The 24,591-nt window shown below is 44.7% G+C and overlaps 2 protein-coding genes across 2 annotated transcripts in view; both read left to right on the top strand.

Annotated features, from left to right (window-relative positions):
• MTHFD2L (methylenetetrahydrofolate dehydrogenase (NADP+ dependent) 2 like) overlaps positions 1 to 6,277 on the top strand; it is a gene marked incomplete at its 5' end in the record, with an annotated part of 36,461 nt that extends 30,184 nt beyond the window's left edge. Inside the window, one exon of the mRNA XM_082760297.1 lies at positions 4,694 to 6,277. Coding sequence (XP_082616423.1) covers positions 4,694 to 4,806 — 113 coding nt within the window. The 3' untranslated portion in view covers positions 4,807 to 6,277. The remainder of the gene's footprint in view (positions 1 to 4,693) is intronic.
• A 2,303-nt stretch (positions 6,278 to 8,580) lies between these two features.
• On the top strand, positions 8,581 to 15,737 carry EPGN (epithelial mitogen). The gene is made up of 5 exons (XM_082760298.1): positions 8,581 to 8,640; positions 9,139 to 9,228; positions 13,276 to 13,396; positions 13,959 to 14,111; positions 14,412 to 15,737. Exons 1-5 carry the CDS (start codon positions 8,604 to 8,606, stop codon positions 14,464 to 14,466), a joined length of 456 nt encoding a protein of 151 aa, XP_082616424.1. The 5' UTR covers positions 8,581 to 8,603; the 3' UTR covers positions 14,467 to 15,737.
• The last annotated feature ends 8,854 nt before the right edge of the window (positions 15,738 to 24,591 follow it).

The following is a 24,591-nucleotide window of genomic DNA, read 5'->3' as shown; positions in this document are numbered from 1 at the left end:
GGTACTGAACAGCAGAGAGGAGTACCCTGACAAACCAGCAGTACAGTGAACAGCAGTGGGCATGTGTTATAAATCCCCTTTCAAGGAGGGATGATCAAACACTGTGACTGCAGGAAAACGAAGGAAAGGATGTATTGAATATTGTTAAGGAGGAGAATGGAGCAGGCTTCTGTAACACTACCAGGTGGAGCAAGCACATCAGTTCAATAAAAACCTGGGAAATGGGTCCTGTCCTGATGAGCTACAGGACTCACTGCTACTGAGCCATCGGGCGAGGTGACAAGTTTCTGAGATTTGTTCAGGTAGAGGAAAGATTTACATTTGAAGCCAGTTCCTTGGTGGAAGTGGGGGCTCTGCAGTTGTTTCAGGTAGGGTTTGTGGGATGGGGATGCCCCAGCCTTGTGACAGCAGTCACTTCGATGGTTGTTTGCTGCCACTCTGCGTTCGCTGTGCTACCTTCCAGGCTGTAGGCTTCTTCACCGACTGTTGAATCCTTTCCAACATATCTCTCTGTGCCGCTTATCCAAACAGCGGTCATGAAAACAGAATGTGGATGTTCCAGCTGCTTTTGCTACTGCTTTTTTTCCGGTTCATTTTGAAGAAGTGACATTCTGCAGGTAATACAAGTCCCAGTACTACAAGTCCAGTCTTCATAATCCAGTCACCACGTTGCTCCTTGATAAAAACCAGGGGTAGCATTGCCTGCTGTTATGCTTTGCTAATACAAGAAACCACGTTATTTTGCAAATTCTGGAATCTTAATTCCTTCCATTTCAAAATAGTGGCATGTTGCCTGTTTTCATAGTTGGGTAGGCTACTAGTTGCAGTGGGTGGATGCTTCTAAGGAGGGTTGCGGGCAGAACGTTTTGCTCGATGGGAATGTTAGCACTGGGTTGTGACTGCCAGAAGGCCAGACAGAGCAATCACTGACTGCTGGCAGTAACCTTTTGGATAGAAGAGTTTGGGTACTCCCTCACAGAGGAGTCTGCATGTCATGCAGGGGTCTAAGGAAGTCATCATTAGCATCTTGAATTTCTGCTGCCACTGCTTATTATCCCAGGGCTATTGCAATATTCCATCCAACTGTCTCTGCTAATAAGCTGAATTTGAAAGTAGCCATGCAGCATTATTTTCTGCTGGAGATCATTAGCGGATAATATCAAAAAGAAGGAATTGTGAGAAATGGGGGGTGTATTAGCTGAATGGTATCCCATGGTGCATGGTGAATAATCCCAAAATGTGTGTAGAGCAGAGCATGGGGTATCTACTGTCAGTGCTGGGCACGTGAGTTACACTTGTGCAGTGCTGCAGGGATGCAGTGATCCCAGGGAAGCTTTACAGGGACTAATAAAGCTGTGTGGAAACAATGCTTAGGCAGGAATTATTCTGCATCACTTAATGCAGATGCACAAGACCCAGAATTGCATTCAGGTTGAGACTTGCCCTTGGTTTGTGTGATTAACCCTATTAGGTGTCTGATGTTCTTAGCTTTAAAGGGACGTAGGAATGAAGGGCTGTTTCCAAAGCAGTGGATCCTGTTTTTCAAGGAAATAATCTACATTTCATTTCTTCTGAAGAATCAAAGGAAGATTTTCAGATTCTAAAGAAGCTGCAAAATAGCAGCTCCTCCCCCATAGGCACCTAATTTGTATACTGACATTTTCAAAATGGCCAGAGAAACGGCTGGGAGAACTGCACGCATCTCCAGAAAGCCAAGGTAAAGCTAGGGACAAGGTGCTGCTGTTGCTGAGAAGCAGAAACAAGACCTTCTGAAGGAAGCAACAGTGCAGCAACTGATGTGCTGACATGACAGTGGTCACACTAAAAGTGCTATTTTAGGACCATCTGGCCAACTACACTTCGCAAGGAAAGGACCAGGTTATTTTCCCCCCTTTGATCACTGGCATTCGTCTTGGAGAATTGCATTCACCAGATGAATGTTAACCTGTAGAAGTGGAGATTTATCAGATGTTAGGTCTGTAACTTAGACACCTGTTCATTTAAAAATCTGGGTTAGCTTTTGTGAATAAGATATCCAGGTGTTTGTATTCTAGCTGATATAAAATAAGGCTTCTGCCAGGCTGACCCACAGCTATTTCCATAATGACAGAGTATGGTAGAGAAATTCCCCAACAACTTGTGAAAACAGAATACTCTGTGTTTACTCCTGAGCACAGTTACTAGCACTAGAGGCGATGGATGTTGTCCATGATGTTCATTAGAAGGCTTGCTTTCAGTAAGGCACAGTTGAGCTCTGGACTGCACCTCTGTGTAAGTAAGATAGGAGTGTTCTGAATAACACCACAGAGAAACGTGTAACATTGCCATGGAAATGGGCTCATTTCAATGTAAAATGTCTAAAACAGTTTGTATGTTAATTGTTACGGTGTTCACTTCAGATGTGGGTACATTTCAATAATTATGACATTGACTTGGGAATTTGCAGTAACAGTGTTAACCATAAACACCCATCTCAAACAGTAGGCAGCTCAAAATAGTATAACTAATAAGACAAATTATTTGTGTTTGAAAATACTAAGAATAACTGGGAAAAAAAAAACACCAACAACTCACATTGCAATTTGTTTAGCTTTCCAACTTTTTAATAGTATATCTGGTGGTACCAATCAGCAGAGTAATTAAAACCTTCTCAGATGTAATTAGCAACTCTCCTCAGCGAGGCTTAATCTGCTCTTCAGTTCAGTGAGATATTTGCCGCTAACTTCTGTGAATCCAGTTGTTAGGGCCCTGAGTTGAGAAGTTCAGATAGCGTTTTTCATTCCCTTTAACGTCCCTGAAAGTCTTAATAAACATTTTGCTCAAGAAGATAATATCCAGTTCTTCAAATTCTTTTTTCTAAGAGCTTTTTATTCAGAACAGCGAAGCACCGCGTACTTTGGAGAGAAGTACACTTAAAGCAGAGGCAAGATACACTGCTTGTTCCAAAATCAAGCTGCCAAATTTTCCATCTATTGATTGCTTCTCAGGGTTAGGTATAGATTCTGCTACCCAGTGGGTTCAGTGGATATCACAGAACCATTAAGGTTGGAGAAGCCCTCCAAGAAGATCATCTGGTCCAACCATCCCTCTACCACCAGTGTCACCCACTAATCCATGTCTCTCAGCACCACGTCCAACTTCTCCTTAAGCACCCACAGGGACAGTGATGCCACCACCTCCTTGGAGGGCCCATTCCAACGCCCGACCACTCTTTCTGAGAAGAAATGTCTCCTCATCTCCAACATGAAATGGCTGTAGCTTCGGGGTTGCTCTTGCTTGGTGTTTTCTGTGTGTGTGTGTGCACCCTGTCAAAAACGATGCTTTTCAAATAGTCAGATTCAACACAGACTGCATCTATGTGGCAAGCTTGCAGCTTCTTTCCGCACTTCATTTCAGACACGTGGTGACAGCAGGGAGAATGTGACTTTCCAGGAAATTGTTTCTAAGCAAGGGCTAGGGTTCACAATGGCATTTGGAAAAAAAACTTCATAGTACTCAGTAATATGCCATTTGGACTAACCATTTTTAGCAAATAACTGCTCATTAGGGTTTGTCATGCAATGAATTCCCAGCCAGGTGCACAGAATTCCTTACCAAGTAACCTGAAATTTCAGTTCATTATATCTTGCACAGTAAATACATCAGGACTTTTTGCTACATGATATTAATTCCTCGTGCAAAGAGTTGAACTTGATGGGTATTACCTTAAATGCTTTAAAAAAAAATACAGGCATACTGATCTCCTAGCACGAGTGCTTGAGATATATGCTAACTTTGGCTAGTCTGACATGTTATGTGGTTGGAGCTAATTCATTTTTGTCTTTGAGACTTAAATAAAATCAGTGCCTCCACTTCAGTATAGGCACCCTAGTAACACTGTTTGGTGGTGGTGCTTTTTTAAAACAAATAAATAAATAAAATTTTAAACAAAACTTCTCTGAGGGAGCTGAGTATTTATGGCTGCCATTGCAGTGGGAATTTTGCCACTGCCATCTGTTTTTCCTCATGCACAGTTGTATTTATTGCTCTTTATCCATCTTAGGAAGCAAAAACCAAATCAGCCAGGAAACTGTTCTCTCCCTCTACATTTTTCTGAAGCTCTTTGTTATGATGGTACAATGTCTTTGTTAGAAGCTGCAAACTGCAGTGAGGAAAAGAGGCTAAAGAAGCGGCAACTTGCTTGTGCTTCGCTGTCAGTTTTGGTAGCGTCCTGCTCTTCTTGCAGCTCCTCAGGAATAGGTTTGCTTTGGGCCTTCAGAAGGAGATCTTTGGAGTATTGAAGGTGGCATCAAGGTCTGCAGGTGCAGAGCCGTCTTCCCGGGGCGGTCCTGTCCTGGTAGCACCGAGGTTTGGTAGGAGTGTCCTCCCTTGAGGAAAGGGCAGCCTTATGCAGGTAGATTGGCTTAAGCAGATTGTGAAGCTATGCCCTGCAAGTAGCCCCTGGATAGTAATACTCAAATCAACAGCACTACCTCACACTACCTCACAGCTCTGACTGTATCCCAAGACTACCATGGTTGTAACAAGATTTCTGCATTCTCATTTTCCCGTGTTCTCCAGTCCTGTCCCAAGTTATGGGCCTTTGTGTTTGATATCAGTTAGGCGTGTGTGGACAAATGAAGGAGAAAAACGTTTATGGACACGTTCTTAGTCAATACCTTTTCTTTTTTTTTCTCTCTCTCTTTTCTCTTAGAAGTAAAGAAGAAAGCTGGCTTTATCACTCCAGTGCCAGGAGGGGTGGGACCTATGACTGTTGCAATGCTTCTGAAGAACACCCTCATAGTTGCTAAAAAGCTCCTTTACTAGAGCAAGCAGGCTGTCTTGGAAGAAGAATCCAAATTGTTCTATTTATTGACATACAAAACCTTTATTTTTTACTACAAAGATATTTATTTCTACGTTGTATTTATTTTTTCATGTAAACTCTATTGAAGGTGATGGTTTACAAAATGTTAAGATGCTTTGTGTTACCTCCAACTGACTTGTGAGCAAAACTGAATTGGAGAATGCGACCTGTGCTGATGTGTTGGTGGTGGTCAACTGTGTGTGTGAAAATGAAGAACAAAGCTTGAATTACAAATATGCCTGTTTATTTTGAGATGGGGTGCTATTGTCGAGTTTATTTAAATACTTGGGACCCTCAATCTTGTTTAAAATGTGCAAAAACTGGATTTCAGCTTGCTAGATACCTTTTGGGTTGGGTTCTGATGTCATGGAGCACTCCATGTGTAGTTTAAAGTCTTGAATATTATATTTTTGGGTAAACATTTAGATCGCATCAATCTTAAATCTGAAAGGAATGAAAGACTGGAATTTGTTTCGCCTGTCAGTCACTATTGCTGGCAATTAATGCAAATGCTCAGTATGCATTTTAAAACAGTTGTGTACTTAAACATTGGCTAAACTCTCCTCTTAAATGTATTCAAGAGGACTGCATGAATAGGTACCTAGAATTGAGGCCAGAATTGTTTTCTTGCCATGTCTGGATTTGTTTGACTATGTTTTCACACACGGTACCTACAAAAAAAAAAAAAAAAAAAAAGCTTTGAATCGGTGACTTGGTTGGATTGGACTTTACCTGGATAGGATGTTGTTAAAGTGACTTTTAATGTACATTTCTATGATGTTGTGGGGGGGGAAGAGAAAGAGAGAAGCAAAAGTTTATCCATGGTGGAAATATTTGTATTGGAATTTGAAATAATTTACTTGTTCTCTTGTTTTCTGAAGCAGCATGAAGGATTTTAGTTCATGGTGGAAGGCTGAGGCCTTTCCTTGTTTACATTTTGCTGCTTAGAGAGAACTGGGTGGGATAATAAAATGCTTGCTTTAAAGGGAAATAGAGACTGGGAAAATAAGTGGGAAGAGGAATAATTAGCAGTATGTTTAGTTCCAAAGACAGATCCAGAATAGTCTCATGCAATATGAAATTTCAGGGGGCATTACTGTGAAGATGCCAGGTTTACTGAGTGTATGCACTATTGACGTGAAGAGCCGCCCCCAGTTCCCACTGAAGTCAGTGGGAATCAGTTTGGGCTGTTGTCTTCATAAATTTATCTCATTTGGGCAAACATTATTTCAGTCATGAGCCTTTGGCATATGCCAGTAGACTCAAGATTACTTGAATGGGGAAGAGAAAGAAGTGTGACTCAATACTGCTTCTGTTTATTTAAAAAAATAATGCTTGCTATAATAAAAAGAAGGAAATGGATCGTTGTTTCTGTGCTGCTTGTTCTTCTGATGGTCTTTCTGAGAGTTTTGCTTAATGTAGTGGTCGTAAAATAGCTTCACAGATGCATCACTAAGCACATGGAAGCAATAGTGCAGACACTTGCTTATCTGTTCAAATTAAGCAGTTGGTCAACCCATCATGGGCTGAGGTGGAATAAAACTTGTTCAGTTCTGCAGATCTTTCTGTGGCAAATGTTAATACAGTTGGTGTTGTTTTTTTCTTTTTCAGCATGTTAAAAGTGGAACGTTGTTCGTGTTTTGCTTGTTCATTATTTTGTTTGTTCACGTTGCTTTCCTGAACTGACGGTCACTTTCTGTGCTTTGACTGAAAACGGACTCCGCATTTTTGGCAGAAGAACAACCTAAGGCATTTTGCTTATGTCACTCGAATGAGTCTGCCTCTTTCATATCCTGCAAGCAGTTCATTGTGCATCTTCAGCTTTTTCTCTTTTCACCTCTCCCGGGTGAGTTAGCCTTGCACAAAAGCCAGCCAGATGGAGGTTTCGCTCAGCGGCATGCCGTTTTGGGAGCTGCCAGGCGCATCTGTGAGAGTGCCCTCCGCCGTGACATCCAGAGGGAACGGACAGTTTCCAGCCTGAAAAGCACGCTCGTGTGCCAGGACCCAGTCAGGTCTGGTCCGAGCACAAACACCCCGTGGTGGACAGCCGCACGGCCTCGTCTGCTGAACCCTTCTCGCAGGCCTACCGCACCCAGCTCTGTTGCCTAATGATGAAGCCGCCTCTCGGATTCAAGCCGGATTAAGTTCCCATTGTGCAGATGTGTGTTGAAAGGAAGGCTCATGAGACTTACCCCTGCTTGGGACTGATAGCAAAGGTTATCCAGGAAGGCACACGCACTCCCGTCGATCCGGGGAGTGCACGAGCTGCACTAGATCAGTGTGCAGGCATGTGGCAATTCAGGATACTGAAGGAAGGGAAAAGCCTCCTGGAATGCAGTCCATGAGCAGGAGAACACATAATTAAAATGTGCATAACTAGCTTGTGTTTTTCCCTGAACTTATGAAGTGGTTAGATTTAATCCCATAGATCACTGAGGAGAGCGTGGTGTAGAGGGAGAACTTGAGCTGACCGGAGTTGTTAGGGCATCTATCAGAAGGTTTTGTGTGGTTTTTGTTTTTTAAATCAGTTGTGGTAAGTTTTTTGTTGCTCAGAGCTCACAGTCGAGAAACCGTAAGTTGGGGTGAAGTTAGCAGTTTTCTTGGGGTTAGAGTCAAGAGTTTTGGGGATGTTGAAGTGATTTTGTGTTACTGAACTGGGCCTTTCTGATGATCTCCTCCAGTGCGTGTGGCTGCCTAAGAACCCTTTGGAGGGACCAGTCCTACTTGTTCCAAGGTGCCCGTGACAAAGGAGAGTATTTAGGGCTGTGGAGAGCAGCTTAGTACAAGAACTGTGTATGTCAGGTATGTCTTAAAGACCTACAAATACTTGATGTAAAAACCATGATTGCTCTCATTACGCTACCCACTTCCTTGAAAGGGGAGCGATGCGCTCTCGTGGCTGGATAGAGGCAGCAGGAATGATGGCGTGGCCGTGTACAGCCTCCTCTTTCAGCCAGTATTTTCTCTCCCCTTTGTTTTCTCTGCACTCTGCCGGCTCCCACCTGCCACCCTGCACAACCACAGTCTCTGATGGGGCTGGTGCCCTGCCTTGCTTCAGAGGCCTGTGCGCAGGGCAGGCTGAATGCAAAGTGGTTAGCACGCCCCTCCGGCTCCCCAGAGCCTGTGATCAAAGGCCTCTTGCTGGCAGTCGCTGCTGGAGAACATCAGCCGTTATCTGCGTGTCTGATCGCTTCCTACTCCTTGCACTAGCTGCACTCGCAGTTCCTCGTCAGGATAGCAGCAAACTGGGGCACAGAAGGGACTGGGGCAAAGCAGGGGCTGGACCCCGCTTCCTGAAATCCGTGGCAGCAAGCTGAATGTTGACCATCTGCCTGGAATTACCACAAGACTTGCATTGCTAAGGGAAAGAAAGAGCACCTTGTTCACAATACATCTTTTTTTTGTTTGTTTTGCTCGCTTCTGTTTTTGCTGTATTTCATTGATCTGCTCTGGCACATACCACGGCTCTTGAAAACTGCATCTTTGCATGCACAATAATGCCCACAGGTAATAGGAAACTAGGGTTTCAAAAGAAAACCTGATCCCATTGCTAGATAATAGTAGTTTCCTAAATAAATGTGTGGTTGCCCCGGGGGCTGAGGTTGTTGCCAGATGCACCTTTTTTTGATTGGCGAGAACAGCAGATGACGCTTCATGGCATATAAGTGCAAGAGAAAACACACGGGAGCACAGATAAGCAGAGCAAACAAGCTACCTGGAAAGAAGAATTGAAAAGGTGCTAAAGCAGCTGCCTGCAATGGCATTTGGAATGCTAATTTATATTTTGCTGAAAGGTAGGTTTGGAGGGGGCTTTTCTATGGCATAGTACGCTGGGCTTTCTGGAGCAGGAGCTCACTCTACCTGAAATAAGCAGTAGGAGTAGAAAACATGCAAAGACGTTGTGAAGCAGCATTGTTTTAGTTAATGTGAACCTCAACAAAGTTTTTAACAGATAAATAATAATTTAGACTTGGAGAAGAGGCTACTTTGTTAAGTAGGTGTAATATCGTCTGTAATATATTGCAGGTAGCCTTGTCAGAAGTTACATAGATAATCGAATGGAGATGGATTTTGGATTTCTGCAAATGATATATTTTTTTCTCTCACAATCGTAATAATTATTCCATGACAAAAGGAGGTTTGAGGCAGGAACATTTTACATGAGCTGTTATTACTTTTCTGCATTGCATCAGAATTTGTAATAAGTGGGTAAATGCTTTCTGAATGAAATGAACCTTGAATAGATACGCTGAGTTTTTCTGTTACAGTAAGCATCTATTTGCATTACACAGCAATGGGGGCACTGAGTGAAGAATCAGCTATTACTGTTTCATCCCTCAGCACAGAGTTGTGGAATAACTGGACAAAAAACAACACTGAAGGTATTTGTGTTCCATTCTGTTTTTCTCTATTAATCTGCCACTGAATAGGTTTTATTTTGTTTTATGCTAATAGCTGCTGTAAGGCTCCTGTCAGTTAGACAAAGTTGGGTTTTGAATATATTGTACGTGTGGGATGAGCTTACTTTATTCATGGAGCCTTAAAATCCTCTCTGAAATAATGGCTGTCGCTCAGCTGTGGTAGGCTCGTTGCTGACCAGCTCAAGAATCACTTATCCAACCCTTTTTATAATTAGGGGAAGGTATTTTGAGGCTATTTGGGATAGATTATCTACACTTTTACTGGTCATTTATGTTTTAACTAGTGCTTGGTTTCTAGCTGTCTTCAGTCTGAGTCTTTATGCACTGAAGTGAGAATGCGGCAAACGTAACTTAAAGTGATGCCTCTCATTACGGTTACTCAGTAGTTTTTCTTTGTTACAGTTTTGCTTTCGGCTATCACAGCTTCCCCAGCCCTTTTCAGAGTGCTAGCGCTCTCTTCACTTTCTTTTCTGACTGAAATGTGAACTCAAGCTATTTACTTGCCAACATCTGAGACCAGAGTGCTGTGTTTATCCTGCAAGCTGCATTCTTGATGTTACTTCAGGTGCTAGTGATGTCATTACTTTTGGAGACCTGTGCGATCTGGAACTGAGGTTTTGGCAGGTCAGTAAAGGAGGAAAGGATTTTAACTGTGATACTTATTAATGTCTTTGTACTTTTAAAAGAACATAAACATGCATACAAATCATTTTCTGCTAATTGTAAGTCATCTTGGGATGTCTTGCAAGCTTTTTTTAGTAGATCCATAAGCTTTTTATTTTTCTCATAACAAGTCAAATTGCTGTTCTCTTTTTGTGTCTGTTTTGTCAACGCGGTACAGTTTTATAGACACAAGCACGTTCGTACACATGCTGTATGTGTTGGACTGTATTATTTTTGTGTGTATGTGTATATATATATAATACATATGTATATGCACTTGCACACATATCTACATACTTGTAACAGTCAAGGTGGTGTTGATTTTTGACTGCAGTAGTTTGATTTATTAGCCCAGCGTCTGTGGTCTGGCCTAGTGGATGTGTCTGACACAGTTCTTCCAGTGCAGGAGTATAGTGAAGTAGCCGTATTTGTTGGGACTCGATACGTACCCTGTATTATTTCTAGCCAGCAGGAGTTATGGGTCATATTTTAGTAAATAAGAGTTGTGTTTACAGGAACACAACCGTGACTGCAATTGTTCCCTGCTAGTTGCAGTTGTGCAAATCCACTAGGTCCCCGTGCTGTTAGCTGAGAGCGTGTTTTCCTCAGTAATACCACAAATGTATAGCCCTTCAAGCACACGTTTGCACAGGTAGTTAAAAGTATATGTAGGCGTACCTTATACGCAGCCCTTGATAAATCAGAAAATGTGATTTCTGGCAAGAAGATGAGAAAGAAATGATTGGAGGGTCACCAGAGAAACTGAATTCACGGGTAAGAATCACTAGAGGAAACAGCAGTTTTCTGTGGGACTGCAAGTCCTCTGAGGACTGAAGTGCAGCTTGTGGAGAACGCCTAACTTCTGCTCGAGGAATAACTCCATCTTCATCCCATCTACAAGACCACGTCCAGTTTCCTGTTGTTATACCTTAGGCAGGCCAGTGTAACCAGTGCTGGCACTGGGAAGCATTAGGCTCTGTGATCAGTCGGGGGAAAAAACGTGTGGAGAGCTTACAAAGCAGGGTCGAACAACTTCAGATGCTCTTTCAACCAAAATGAAACTTTTGTAGTGAAATTTTCAGCCAGAATTCGGGACGGGCTTGGTTTAATGGGGAAAAACGAGGCCCCTTCATTGCCACAAGCTGCTTCTTCTGTGTGACTTCAAGGGAGGTCCCGAACCTGGGGCTGACCCCTTCCCTCCCCTTCCTGACGCTCCCGTTCCTCCCTGGCACACCATACCTTAAGGCTGAGCTGTCGTGGTCTTAGTGGCTCGCTCTTTTTGTAGCCGGTCTGTCAGTTTTGGCATGCCCGGGCTTCCAGGTTCCTGTCGTTTTTGATTTCAAGTCGGATCTTGCCAAGTGTATCTGCAGGAATGACTCAGTGGTAGGCAGCTGTCGGGTGCTTACACAGCATGCTTTTCTTTCCTCACGTGACTTGAAAGGGCACATGGATGTGTTTGTTCAACAGCTCGTTTAGTATCTAGGTGGATAATGTGATATGAATTAGCATAATGCTCTGGGATGGGTTAGAAAATCTTTCTTTTTGTTTTCGAGACTCATCATTCTTGTAAAGGTAATCATTTGTACTTTTGCAATGTCAGAATAATTAGCACTTGGGATTTGTGTGCGTACACTTCAGATGGGATCTTGCAATCCACACTGGACAAAGCTCTTGCTCCTGAAGTAAGGGAGGGCGAGCTCACTCTCTTGTGGCCTGTGTTACGAGATGTTTGTCTTGAGCGCTTTCCAGGCAGGCCTCTGTTCAAGGCTGACCTTAGTTTCTGATGACAAAGCTGACTTGGGTACTCCGGGGAAGTGTCTGTGTGCACTAAGCAAGCTTTCTTCCAGGAGTGGCTGGATGGAAGGCTGCCATCTCTCGGCAAAGGTGGTGCAAATCAGGAGGGATGCTTTGGCAACGTAGCAGTGGGAGCATGAAGCTCACCACTGAGTGCTGCTGCATGCGGGGCTGACCTGGGAGTTGTTCCAGGCCCTCTCTGCTGCGCTGCAGTGTGCTGTACAGATGGGGACTGAGCTTGGACATCTCCCACAGAGCACAAGTGTTGTCTGTCGCTGGATTACTAGGCCAAAAATATGCAGCTGGTAATACAGCTTCTGGCCTTGTGTTTCTAGCTTCAGGACTTCTTTCTCCACAAATCATCAAGAGGCACTTGTGAGTCTTTCTTTTTACTTTTTACAAGACTAGGGAACGTGCTGGAAACGTGCTGTTTTCTCAGCCCAAAGAATTATGTTTTAAATTAAGATAAGCTTTTCCTTCTCCTCTGTAGCTTTGCCTGAGAAAGAAGAAATCCCTTTGCTCTTTTTCGAGAAGACTTTTTCTCTAGAGACCTCTCCATAAGCTGGAAGTCTGATTTCTCTGTAAGATGTTAGGGGGCACTATTTTCAAAGCAGTGTTTTTCAATCTGAGTGCACGAGTGGATTCCTGCTGTGAAACGACTCAGACTGAACTTGGCTCAGAAAATGGGGGGAATTGGTGGTGTTAGTCTTGAATCTGATAATTGTTTTGTCAGTATAATCTTTCTAAACCTTGATTCAGCACTTAGAAAGGAGGCTTTCTGTTTGCTGCGCCGTTGGTTAGTCACTGAGCAGACCTGGGCACCTTGTCACCTTCCCACCTGACGTTGTGTTTCTTGTGGTCCTAACGGAAAGCTGCTGCTGATGTTGGCTCAGTGAGGAAATAAATCATCTTCAGTCATCTTAGAACTGTCCCCTCAGAGAGTAACACACTGGACATCCCACCCCACTGGAGACTGCTGTAAATTGGGTTGAGAGACCAGTTCAAACTGATACTCACTTTGAGCCTTCTTTCTGTTTGCTGCAGCCCTTTTCTTGTGACAGATTAATCAAACCATAACTGGGCACTCTGCTAACAGGAGACCATGGAGAACAGGTTGAGGGAGCAATCCCACCATTCCTCGCTTAATTGTAGCTGCAGTACTGACAGACAGGAGTGCAGTGATTTGTCTTGTGCTGGGAGGAAAAGGGAAAAGAATTCATTGTTTGAATTCAAACTGGGAAGCATGCTAAGAATAATTCAGTGCTCTCATTGTACTCGTAGCCCCCTGAGCGAATATTCCATCATCATTTTTCTACACACTCTTCAAGAGCAAGTAATTTACTTGCAGTTTGTTCTTCTTCCAAAGTCAAGCTGGTGGATCTTAGAAGCTTGTTCTGATAGCAGCGTTTGTCAAGAGACCTATCCCAGTGAATCTGTATATTAGGTGTCTTTCTGCACGAGCTGTCTGTTCCTCTTGAGTTGTGAAAATATTTTTGAATTACTCGATTTTTTTTTTTTCCAAATATAATGTGGCTTTTTCCCCTTTGACAGTAGAGTACACAGAGCAGCCGAGGCTCTTGAAGCTTATGCAGACCTGTCTGGAAGAACACCACAGCTATTGCATTAATGGACTCTGCGCTTTCCACAGTGAGCTGAGGAAACCCATCTGCAAGTAAATAACACTGTTGATAAGTACTCTTCTTACAGAATTAGCCTCGTTTCTTTCTCTGCTATGCTTTATTGTTGTAATGTAACCCAAGTTTCAGCAGAGCACAACTTCCAAGTGGCATTGAAGTATCTGCAGGCTTAAAGCTTGGCACAGTCTCGGATGCTGTGCTGGCTCAGGACTGATGACAAAGCAATAATGCTGTGCTGTTACAATACTAAGGAAGAAAGAGGGAGAATTAACTCTCTAGATCCACAGCCTCAGTGGCATCTCAGATCAGAACTAGCACCATAGTTAAAGAATGTTCACAGCAGGCGCAGCAAAGGGGACAGGATATTTTAGGATGACAGCTCCAACTCCACTACTGTACAGCTGCTTACATACCCTAGATAAACTGGGACAACTGGTGGTCTTGTTGAAGAGGTTCTGACTGAGTCCCAGATTCAGTCCATCCTAGTTTAGACTTGTTCTAAATTGTTTAAAACTACTCAAAACTAACATGTGTTTCTGAAGTACAAAGTCTAAGATATTCTGAGTAATTTTTACACGGTGTATATTTAATTTGTAGGTGCCTTGCAGGTTATAATGGAGAGAGGTGTGAACATTTAACACTAAATTCCTACGCACATAATTCTTACGAACGCTACATTGCTGTGGGAATTGGTGTAGGGATACTGACAAGTGGGATACTTGCCATCATCTACTGCTACGTAAGAAAGAGGTACGGGAGACGTGTAACCTTCTCATTCTGTTCAACTGAATTACAGTGGGGGGGAAAGCTGTGCAGAGTTTTTACAAGGGCATTGGGAGCATGTTCTTACATTTGTTGTGTGATCTTAAAGGAGCTGATGCTCAATATTTCTGTTTTCTGATCTGCCAGTTGTATAACACGGTGCAGCTTTGCTAAAAGTGGGTTTTGTTGGGGCTACTTAAATGAATCAAGCAATTACATCTAGTTCTGTTCAGACTACGGGGGTTTTACAGGTGTCTGGCTAAAATGACACAACCTTTTCCATTTTAGATGCAGGAAATTGAAATCGCCCTACAAAGTCTGCACAGGAGAGACGGCGTTGTGAAGACGTGGCGCTGGGACACTTAGCAATCTGCCTGTAGGCAAGAGGCGGTTCTGTTTGGAGGGCCACCCCCCACCACCTAGCAGGTACCCCAGCCTCGCTGACGAGGTGAAATGAAGGGAGTGACGGAGCGAGTGTGTAAACGGAACTGCTGCAGAACTGCTGGGCTCCACTCACTTTTGAAGAAAGACTTGATATTTCTAGTGAAGGCTGCTAGATGAGCAGGTCAGAACAGCAAGGGATACTTGCAGCCTTCTCAGCGCTCTCCTGCGGTTCCTATTTGTCCAGGGGAGGACTGAGTCATTTTATCTAGTTTTTGGTCATTTCAAGCCCTAGTACAGTGTTCTGCTCTGGTCTTTCCTGTCTTTTTTTTTTTCTCCTTCCCTGAAACAACCTGTTTCATAATGGCATTGTATTCTGAACATCATGTGCTGATGAGAAGCCATCTGGATTCTGCTTCTATTGCCGTATGGGACAAAATCATCAAGTGCTTTGGACTGAGGAAAATACATTGTTCTCGGAGACTTAGTAAAATCTGGAATAACAGGTATGCAATTTCTGGAAAATTAGACTATGACACCTTGGGACACAGCAAGTTCTTAACATTTTTGACGACAGAAGGAAATCAACATCTTTCTCGAAATGGATTATGGAGTGTGCTCATGACAAAGAACACAAGTCTTCCCAAACATCATATAGCAGCTCATCACATTGCTGAAACTTAATGCAAAACATTGCCTTGCTGCATGGTGATTTCAGAGCAAGACTCCACCTGCTACAGAATCTGGAATTTTGTTATGCAACTTAGCATGGCTTTGCCAAGGAAGCATGTTCATTTTACTCCTTGTGCACATCCTGTGCACAACGTGACCACTCAGATAAAAAAGAAATGGCCACAGGGATTTTGTTTCATCATGGCCAGACAGATTATTACCAGGTGCTTGTTTTTCTTCGTCTTTCCTACAAAGAAATGCGAAGGCCGGAGGATTTTGTTCAAGGAGAAGAGACTGAGTTGGTTGTAAGGATGGTGGCACTATTTGTGACTTCTCACTGACATTTGGAGGATTTGCCATTGCTGATGAGACTGGAGATGGCTCCCAGAGATTTTTCATTTCAGCTGTTGCACATTGTAGACAAATTTGCTGTGCTTAGTCATCTACAAGGAAAAGGCAGATAGGTACCTCAACAATCTTTGGGATTTTTGTGGAATAATGCAGGCTCATAAATTGCTATGCGTTGCTGAGAGGTTCAATTTCTTTGTTATGTGAGTTCATTTTTACCAGAGGATGGTTGTCATTTGTTTTTTGTTTAAAATAATAATAATAATAAGCTGTGTATTTGTGAGACTACAATGGTAATGCTGAAGTGTGTACGGAAGGCTGGATTTTGAGGAGGTAAATGCACGCTGAGCACTTGAGTGTTCAGAAGTTCAGTGGGCTTCTCACATGGGGGATCCTGGTCAGTAACTGAGTCTCAGCTCTTGATTTCATACAAAAAAAAAAAAGGGGGGGGGCAAACAAAAAAAAAACCCACAGCACATCACCCTGATTGGACATGATTTTGAAGTCAGCTTTCAGTTGTTGCCCTGTTTTCTGTGTCACCTGTATGTAGTGAGAGAGCAATCAGATGTTAATACCTGTGCAAATGCACATAGGCGTGCAAAAAACACCCCTCACCCCTTGCACACACACACTGTCCAAAGGCTGAACTGAAGTACCTGTTAAAAACTGCACGTCATCAGGAAAACACAGGTTAAAGATCTTCCTTGTATCTCTGAGAAATTTTAATCGCTGGACAAGCCGAAAAGAGGAAAAGCTACAAAGCACTCGTCGTGCAAATTAATCTTTTCCAGTGTCCCTTCCTGTACACACCTTGCAAGTGTTGCGTTCATGTGTAGAAAAACCATCTTTCTGCATCAAGAAGTCTGTCATGGAGCAGCCATTCACAGGAACACTTTTTCAGTGCATATATGCAGCTGCTTGAGGAGTTTTCAAGGCAGGAGTTTGAACAGCTGGAATTTCTTTTGTCCTAAAGAGCTGTCAGCAGAGAGATGGATTTGTGTGTGTGTGTTTTAACGATTTGTGAATCCACTCGCTGTTGTTCTTCACTGTCTGGTGGCCAAATGGGTGCACTGCAGGACATCGAAGTGCTTCTTGAAAAGTATTTATTCAAAACAGAGATACTCTGTACCTAGAGAAGTGCACACTGATATTTTTTTATGTTTAACTAGAACATGGATGCCAGCTGAAAAGGGAGGTTATTTCAAGGCCCCAGTTTGGCAGGAAGCTTTTTCTAGTTTGCTTTCAGGACCAAGGCAGCTCTGTGAGGGCTGTCTGTGAAAGTTTGCAGGGGTTTTGTGCTAATGGAAGAAAACCTCAAGAGTGAAATACCAGATGAGTCCATGGCATGCAAAATAAAACTTGGTCTAAGCACAGGGAGAGTAAAATGGAAAGACAGATGGAAGAAGGAAGAGAAAGGAGGTCTTTGCTTTATTTTTTTTATTTTCTTTTTCCAATTGGTAGTGAGGCTTCCAGATGTGGGTTCCTCACCACTTGGGTGCTATGTCCTTTGTGCCAAAGCACGATGTGGGAGCAGGCTGCCAGCTCCTCAAACATCCCAGCTTGGTGGCACCAGCACAGATGACTGTTCTCTCTGTCAGCCTGCACAGTGTCTACGGGCTGTAGCCCGTGTGGGAGAAGAGCCTTGTCATTGCTGTTCTAAGGGATTTCATCAGGCCCAAGCTGTGTTTGAGGCATCCCTGCAGGAATGAATCACTCAGCTGTTTGATGCAGTGACCCTGCTGAGGAAGTCTGTGCTGCCTCAGATTGCTTCGTGGAGTCAGCTGTGCTGAGCCCTGCCTTGATAAGTGACAGGTGCTACTGGGCTAGTATTGTCTGTTGCTGCTTACAGTGCTGAATTTCCTGCAGAACTGGCCCGTCAGAGGATCGGGATCGTCTTTCCTGTCTCATTTATCGGGCTCAGACTCTTTCTGTAATGGCATAATTAACAGAGCTGTGAGCTTCTCTTTCCTATTAGCTGCACGTGCCAAAAACGCTGCCATTTCAGGAGGAGACCCTGTGCTTGCGTGGCTTCTGGGCACCCCTGCGTCAGGCTTAGTGGGGGCACCAGCTCAGCAGGGAGGAGAGAGAGATGCTAAAGACTGGGACCTGCCTTTGCCTTGCACGCGATCCTGGCTGCTGGAACCACACCACGATGCCTCGCAGTGCATCACTTGAGCCTAGCTGTCTATATACCACCAAACCCTCTCCCTGCTTCGCAGCAATCCACCCTCAACATCTGGGTGCACTTTGTCACTAATGCTTGGCTGGGACTTGAGCTCCTCCCCAGCATCTGACACCCGTTTTCTTCTGAAGTACCTGGGTAGCCCGCAGTGTACCTGCTGGCAGCAAGGCCCATTTAAAATGCTGGGATGCAAGCCTGTGGAAAAGATGAGTGTCCTGGCAAAACACTACTCTTAATCTTGGAAGGAAGCATATTGCTGGCTGACAGTCAGTGCACAAAGTGTCCCTGTGAGCACTGAAAACTGTCCCACCTTCCTGACAGGGTGTGCTGCTGTTTCCCAGCAGTGCCCAGGATCACCCATGAGTGCATCAGCAGCCTGAGCAGGGGGCATGCAAGCAGCCAGGCCACTGGCCCAACTCGTCTGATAGCCAGTCAGCAACAGCAGGCAGTGCCAGAGGCTCCTGGAGCTGGTCTGAGAAATGTGGTGGCAGGCAGGCAGGTAGGAGAGTTTTCCCTCAGAGAAGGTTTTCTCTTACATGTATTGTTGCTAACAGAGAGCAGAGTTTGGATGATAATCCAGCAGTGTGTCTGATCCTTCTCACATACAATGGAAGAACAGCTTCTTCTAGTGTGTAGTAAAAGGAAAAAAAAAAGGTTTGTGTTCATGTGGCTGGCAAAAGGCTTCCTTGGGCATCGTTTGAGCCATAAATGCTGGGTTATGTCCTAGGAACAAGAGGTGAAGTGCTAGCAGTTCTCTATTTCAGGCAAAAACAATAATATAGCTCAGCGTAACTTTCTGACTTTTTAGTTCTTAACACTAGTTCTGTTTTATTTCATTTCTGGTCCATGTAATGTGCTGTGGTTGGAAAAGCATCCCTCAAAGAGAAAGCCAATTTGGCAAAATAATGAATTTAATAATTATGTTAAGAATAGTTGCAATGACCTCTGAAACTTAGTGGATTTGACTTCACAGCATCCATGTGAAGCAGATCAGTGCTTTGGGATGATGTGCTGTGGAAACTGAGATGAGGAGGGACTAACTTCACGTGAGTGAGAGGTGTCAGGGCAGCGAATCCAGACTCCTCAGAGCCTCTTGTGCTATAGCCAATAGGTCATGGTTTTGCTCCTTTTAGTCCTTTTAGCGCTCTTAAGAAATGGTGTTATCACGTAGATGGATAATGCACTAGTAGTTTTCAGAGAGGGAAAAGAAGGGAATTCTCGGTAAGATGAAAGTTCAAAGGCAAGAACTTGAGTTTCTTCTTGAATATTCATTTGAGCTCTGGGTGGTGTATGACATGAGGACAAGGTTTTTGTTTGAGAAGTATGACAACAAACCAGTACTTGGGAGGGGAGAAAAAAAAAAGACAATTCACATTTGCAAGTAAATGATCAGCAGGTTGTATGCGGTTAGCTCCAACCCATTGTGTGCAGGGTTTGTGGAAGTCCTGCTCATTTCAGGAGCTCCTGGCCAGGAACAGAACAATTTCAGGGCAGCCTTGAGAAAAGTGAACATGACAAACTAGGAGGGGGGGAATGTACTGGTTATTGTTTACATTTCAAGGTGTTGGGTGGCTCAGAGGCACGAGAGAGCAAATTGGCCTGACGACTGAGAGACTGAAAGTGCTGTCTGCACAGCTCAGTGCTTTGGTCACTGCGTTTGTAGAGCTCTGATGGCATCTGCAGTGACGTGTGGCTGCTCGTGCACGTCACGTCCTTTGCCTGGCTCTGGAGAGGGAAGCACCTGTAGAGGTCCCTATTGTACTATAAATCCAGGAAATCACTCAGGATGCCTTTATGACCCAGTTAACAAACAAACAGAAAAGCGCAGCTACTCATTAAAAGCTCAGTGTAAGTAGTCATTAATTATCATGACAGCAATAAAATCTTGTACTATGACTAGGCTCTGGGCTGCTCCTACTCTCGCTGAAGTGAGTGTGAGCAAGAGCAGGCTCTGAGAAGCAGCTCTCAGCGAGCTGAAGGAGGTGTCGCAGCACAGCTGCTGCTGCTGGTTTGTGCCTCCTCTGGAGGAGGACCCATGAAATGAGAGGAAACAGAGGCACAGGGAAGCCAAGTCACTTGATCTAAATCCCAGAAAACAAGATGGGTGCGTAGACCCTGGGCCTTTGGCCTGCCCTTACATGGCCTAGGTAATGGCTTTTTCTCCCATTTGCAGCCCAATATTTTGCTTTTATTAAGAAAGAACAGAGGTATGAGGCCTGGCAAGAGACCCTGAAAGAGACCCCCGAGGCAGGGTAGCCATTCAGTAGGCATCTTATTAATAAAGGATGGAAATCTGTAGCACCTACGATCATGTTTTCATGGTCTCACATCTAAATCTTTTCTTTTCTTCCTTGCTGGGGCTTCAATTTGATAAATGTTCACATAGAAGAGAAAGGCACAATGTAGGCAGTAAGTGGCACAGAAAAATACAAATATAATGCTCTCCATCATGGGATTTTTCCATATAGCTCATGGATTATGGGTTATGGTCTGCGTCCTGCTGTTACATCCCTGTAGAAGCAACAGGTCACATAACCACACCGAGGCTGTTGTATAGCTGGTCCAATTGATTGTTAGTTTGATGGAATTGGCCAAATTAAAATTTTAATCTTAAAAATATGAGAAATTCACAAGCCAGGGTAAACACAGTTTTAAATGCTCATCTTCTCTAACAGTTCAAGATGAGCTGAACGTGGGACTTGAGGCGTGTCTTGCCAAGCCACCTTTTGGGAGATGCCATCCAATTTTTTCCCCATTTTGGCAATCAGGAGTCCTGCGAAATTGTCAGGTAGCTCTGGGATCGGTTTTCCAACTCAAGTCAGAGGTATGCAGATGCCACATTTGGGTTCTGTATCTAACAGTGACTCACTTAAACACAAAATTTTAATGAAATCTTCATGTTGAGTTTATCTGGTGCAGGTTTGCAAACAGGTTGCCTAACAGCGGTTCCATTTTGGCACTCTTATTTAAACAGTACTTTGTCCTTTAACAGGCAGAAGCACAGCTAGGTGGTTCTGTGAGTACTAGAAATTGAAACGTGGCTGTGTTTCCTGGCCATGACTGACCCAAAGTACCGTTTGGTGGCTTTGCCATTGGCCAAGGAGAGACTGAGGATGAGGAGCCAGGCTGAGGCAGCTGTGGGAAGGCTTCCCAGGCACAGCACGTCCAGGAGCCCAGTGCTGAGTGCACCCCACGTGCTGTGCAGGGGCTGCAGACCTCCTGAGAGCTCTGTTTCTGTTTGCAAATTGATCTGCCTTCAGCTTCCCAAGGCAAGGAGCCACAATGTGACCCGGGGTTGGGAGTGGTACAGCTTGTCACTGTCACTTTACGACATATGCTCTGCTCTTTGCTACTTTGAATTATTTTATTGTGGTATTCTGTCATCGTTTTTGCTATGGCAGGCGAAGAAAAATCCAAGAACTCTTCCTCTGTCTTCTCTGTGCAGGACTGCAGCACAAAGATGCCTCCTGGTAGCTCCTGCTGAGAAATAGCACAGCCAGGGTTGAGACACAAGAAGATAGGGCCGTGCTTTGCAAGAGCATCTGACTAACCCGAGCAAAGCTAATTTGTTTGACATCATTTCTGTACGTAAGCCTAAGTCTGTTTGTGTCCCATTGTTACGGCAAATCCCATGATGAGCTGCGTTTTATTGACTTCTGCTGGCCGTTTGACGGAGCCCCGGCGGCAGATGTGAATAGGAGCGCTGTTCCAGGAAGCTGTCTAATAGATACTCCTTGGGATTTGGAAGGTTGCAAGGCAACCAGTAGGCCTGGCAGGTAGCTGCAACAGCTTTACGTAACAGGGAGGACCCAGGAGCTTTCAGGGCATCCCTGCCCTGCGAGCCAGCCAGCCCAGCAGCCACCCCGCAGGGCGGTGAGGCATCTAAGACGAGGCACTGGCAGGCAGGGGACAGTGTGGGGACCGTGATTTTATGGGGCCATGCCACATGGCCAGAACATGCAGATTTTGACCTAAGTGTTTGTGTCTTTTCCCTCTCTTCAAGACTACATGCACATGCTTATGCCTATTTATTGGAGGGATGTTGCTGAGACAGCAAAACACGAGGAGGGGCCCCTCAGGTGGCCTCAACTGCACTTGTGCTTTTTGGCAACTCTTAGCATCTTAGATATTGGGTCTTGGCAGCTCTGGCACAGAACGTGGGCATAGCAGGAGAGCTGCTGGGAAGGGTGGTGGTTATGCTGTGTGATTTTCCAGGAAGGAAAATAAGTGGATGCAGAGTTCCTAGATGACTGACTGACTGCCGTGCTACAGGGCCTCGTCCTTCCGTTCAATTCAAGATCAGACCTGGGTCTGCGTGGGAGCAAATGCTGGGATACCTGTAAGGAAGGCTGTAGCAGGTAGAGTGGTGGCTGTGAAAACAATCCAGTAGGAATTTGTGCTAATTTCTCTTGCTGCCTTGGTGGCAAGGGGCAGAACTGTGAACTTGAAGATGAGCATGAACTTGAAGACAAAGGCACATTGAGCCTGGTGAAAGGCTGATGAACCCGTGAAGCTTGTAATTTCCAGCCTGATCCTGTAAAACAAGTCAGAAGAAGCAGGATTGAGCATTTAAAGGCAAAACTACGTTCAAAACCCAGAATGACCATTGGAAAGAGCTGACCAGTTGCACGGAGAGTGGTAAGACCTGTGGAAGGGTGCAGGAGATGCCTGTCTCGCTGCCGTGGCTTCTGCTTCAGCTGTGTCCTGGTTTCCCACTTAGGACCATACAGCTTAGCAGCTTGTCATGGCCCCTACACCATGGTGAACTTGCACAGCTTGGCTTAGATTGCTTAAAAGAGCAGCTCTGAGTTATCCCTGCTGGGCCTGCAGCCCCTGTTAAATGAATGCAGACCCCAGCAGTTGAGCTGGGTTTTGTAGTTGCATATGGATTGGTGATCAGCCAACCTGACTGAACCAAGACTGGGATTTTGTTAATCAAAGCCCTCCAGAACGTTAGTCCTGGTACAGCAGTGCCTGGGAGCTCACTGCCCTCTCACAACTGGCTGTCATCGGCATGAGGACTGGTGTGTGTCCAGCAGCTGGGGGTTAAAGCACAGCCTTTCCTCCTTTTCCAGGTAAAAGTGATGTTGCAGATCTGCCTGCTGCTCTCGGAGCAGCAGTGGCTCAGGCTGTCCTGGTTTACCAGAATGAACCAGCACACAAACGCAGCGCGGCTCCCGAGGAGCTGACAGACTGGAAATTCTCTTGCCCTTTCCCCTCGCCTCGTTAATACTTCTCTTGACTTTTTCTGGTGGCACATTCATTGCTTCTCAAGTGCAAATATGTTTGTGAGGTCTCCTCCCTCGGGCACATCTCAGCCATCTGAATGCCTTCCTCCATCACTAACTGCTTTTCCCATCAAGATTACAGCAGCAAAAAATGTTCTCTATGGGCTGGGTGCTCCCCTATGCATGAAAAATGTGTGCAGGAGCCAAGAAACACCAGGAGTTTCTTCCTGATTGTTCCAAATAAGAATGGGGAGTGACGCAGGCGAAGGGCATGACCTTACAGAGACACATGCACGCGTGCTTTGAGATCTGCACAGAAATGGTCGTGACCTCAGCCAAACCTTACGGGATTTAGGGGAAGTTGGACTGGGTTGTGTGGCCTCGGACATTCCCCTCCAACCCTTTCTTCTTTTCCAGCATGGTTCCTTACAGGTCCAGCCTTCCAGGCCTTCCCAGTGCAGGTGTCCCCTCCTTCCACCATCAGCAAGTGCAGGAGGAAATCCCCTAGGTTTGTTCTCTATGGAGGCCTCCAACGGGTTGTAGGGCAGAGGTGCCAAGGAGCATTTCTGCCCGGGTTCTGAGCACTGCCGAGGGCTGGGCCGGGCCCCAAAGAGAAGAAAGTCCGCGAGGTTTCACAGGGTTGGGAGGAGAGATGGAGCCTGCCATTCTTGCTTTCCCCTCCTGTTATTCAGGGCAAGTTTGCACTGGTTTGACCTTTCCGTTCATCTAGGCAGAGGACAGATATCCCGGTGTGGGATCCCGCTGTAAACTGGTCCAGCGCACTCTTGTATTTCAGGTGCCACTTTCAAACTACAGCCTGCAAAGTCTTAAAAGAGGTATTTAGGATGATTCCGCAGAGGGTTAGTTTGATTGCTTTTTAGACCATTAAGTGTTTGTGAAATGCAGCCATTTAATGTCTTCACACGAGGATTTTTAAGAGAATTAAAAGAAGGGATCTGGGATTTTCCCAATTAGCTCTGGCCTGACTCCAAGACCTGCCGCAGGCTGTAGTAAAACCCCTGTTGATTTCAGTGGGTATGGAATTAGTCTTTGGGTGTTTAGGCATTTTTAGGCTTTTGATTGCCATGGGCACTCAATTACTTAAATTTCCTTAAAATTTACTTTTTAATATTTATATTACTAGGGAGTTCCGTGGGATGTAAGAGGAGCAGGATGAGAGATGCAGGCCACCATGCTATGCAGTAACAGCAACTCATAAATGTAAGCATGCTCTGAATATTATTGGGAGGTTAAAAACCCCAGGGTGGGGGACAAAACTTGGGTATTTTTCTAAATACAGGACAATTTGGACAGAGCCTGTAGAAATCCTGGTCATTTTTCCATCAACTTCACGAGGCCTTCTGGTTGCTGTAAAATAGGAGAATCTGGGGGCATCTCTTGTGTTTGTGCCAGTTCTTCCTCTCTTGTTCTGCAGATGAAATTGTACCAGAATTAGCACGGCTGGCTTTGAGGGGTGACTTGTGAAATTACACCTGGCAGTGGTGGGAATTAGCCTTTGTGTGGTTCTGTAGGATTTTCTTCTTACCAGCTTTTTATGTCTGCCATAGGACTTCAGGACAGTGTGTGCACTACCTGCAATGCAAGTGAATTCTAGCTTTTCTCCTCTGTGCTGTAGCTGTTTCAAAAGAAAATATGA

The sequence above is a fragment of the Aythya marila genome (genome assembly GCF_965140915.1).
Source record: "Aythya marila genome assembly, chromosome: 4".
NCBI lineage: Eukaryota > Metazoa > Chordata > Aves > Anseriformes > Anatidae > Aythya > Aythya marila.
The sequence above is the reverse complement of the archived record's forward strand: the minus strand, read 5'-3'. Positions and strand labels throughout refer to the sequence as shown.

What these genes read in the sequence shown, in the direction of transcription:
- EPGN (XM_082760298.1), top strand. Translation starts at nt 8,604, where the DNA reads ATGGCATTTGGAATGCTAATTTATATTTTGCTGAAAG. An exon ending in AATTTATATTTTGCTGAAAG is followed by an intron (nt 8,641 to 9,138) that starts GTAGGTTTGGAG and finishes TGCATTACACAG; the next exon opens with CAATGGGGGCACTGAGTGAA. An exon ending in GACAAAAAACAACACTGAAG is followed by an intron (nt 9,229 to 13,275) that starts GTATTTGTGTTC and finishes CCCCTTTGACAG; the next exon opens with TAGAGTACACAGAGCAGCCG.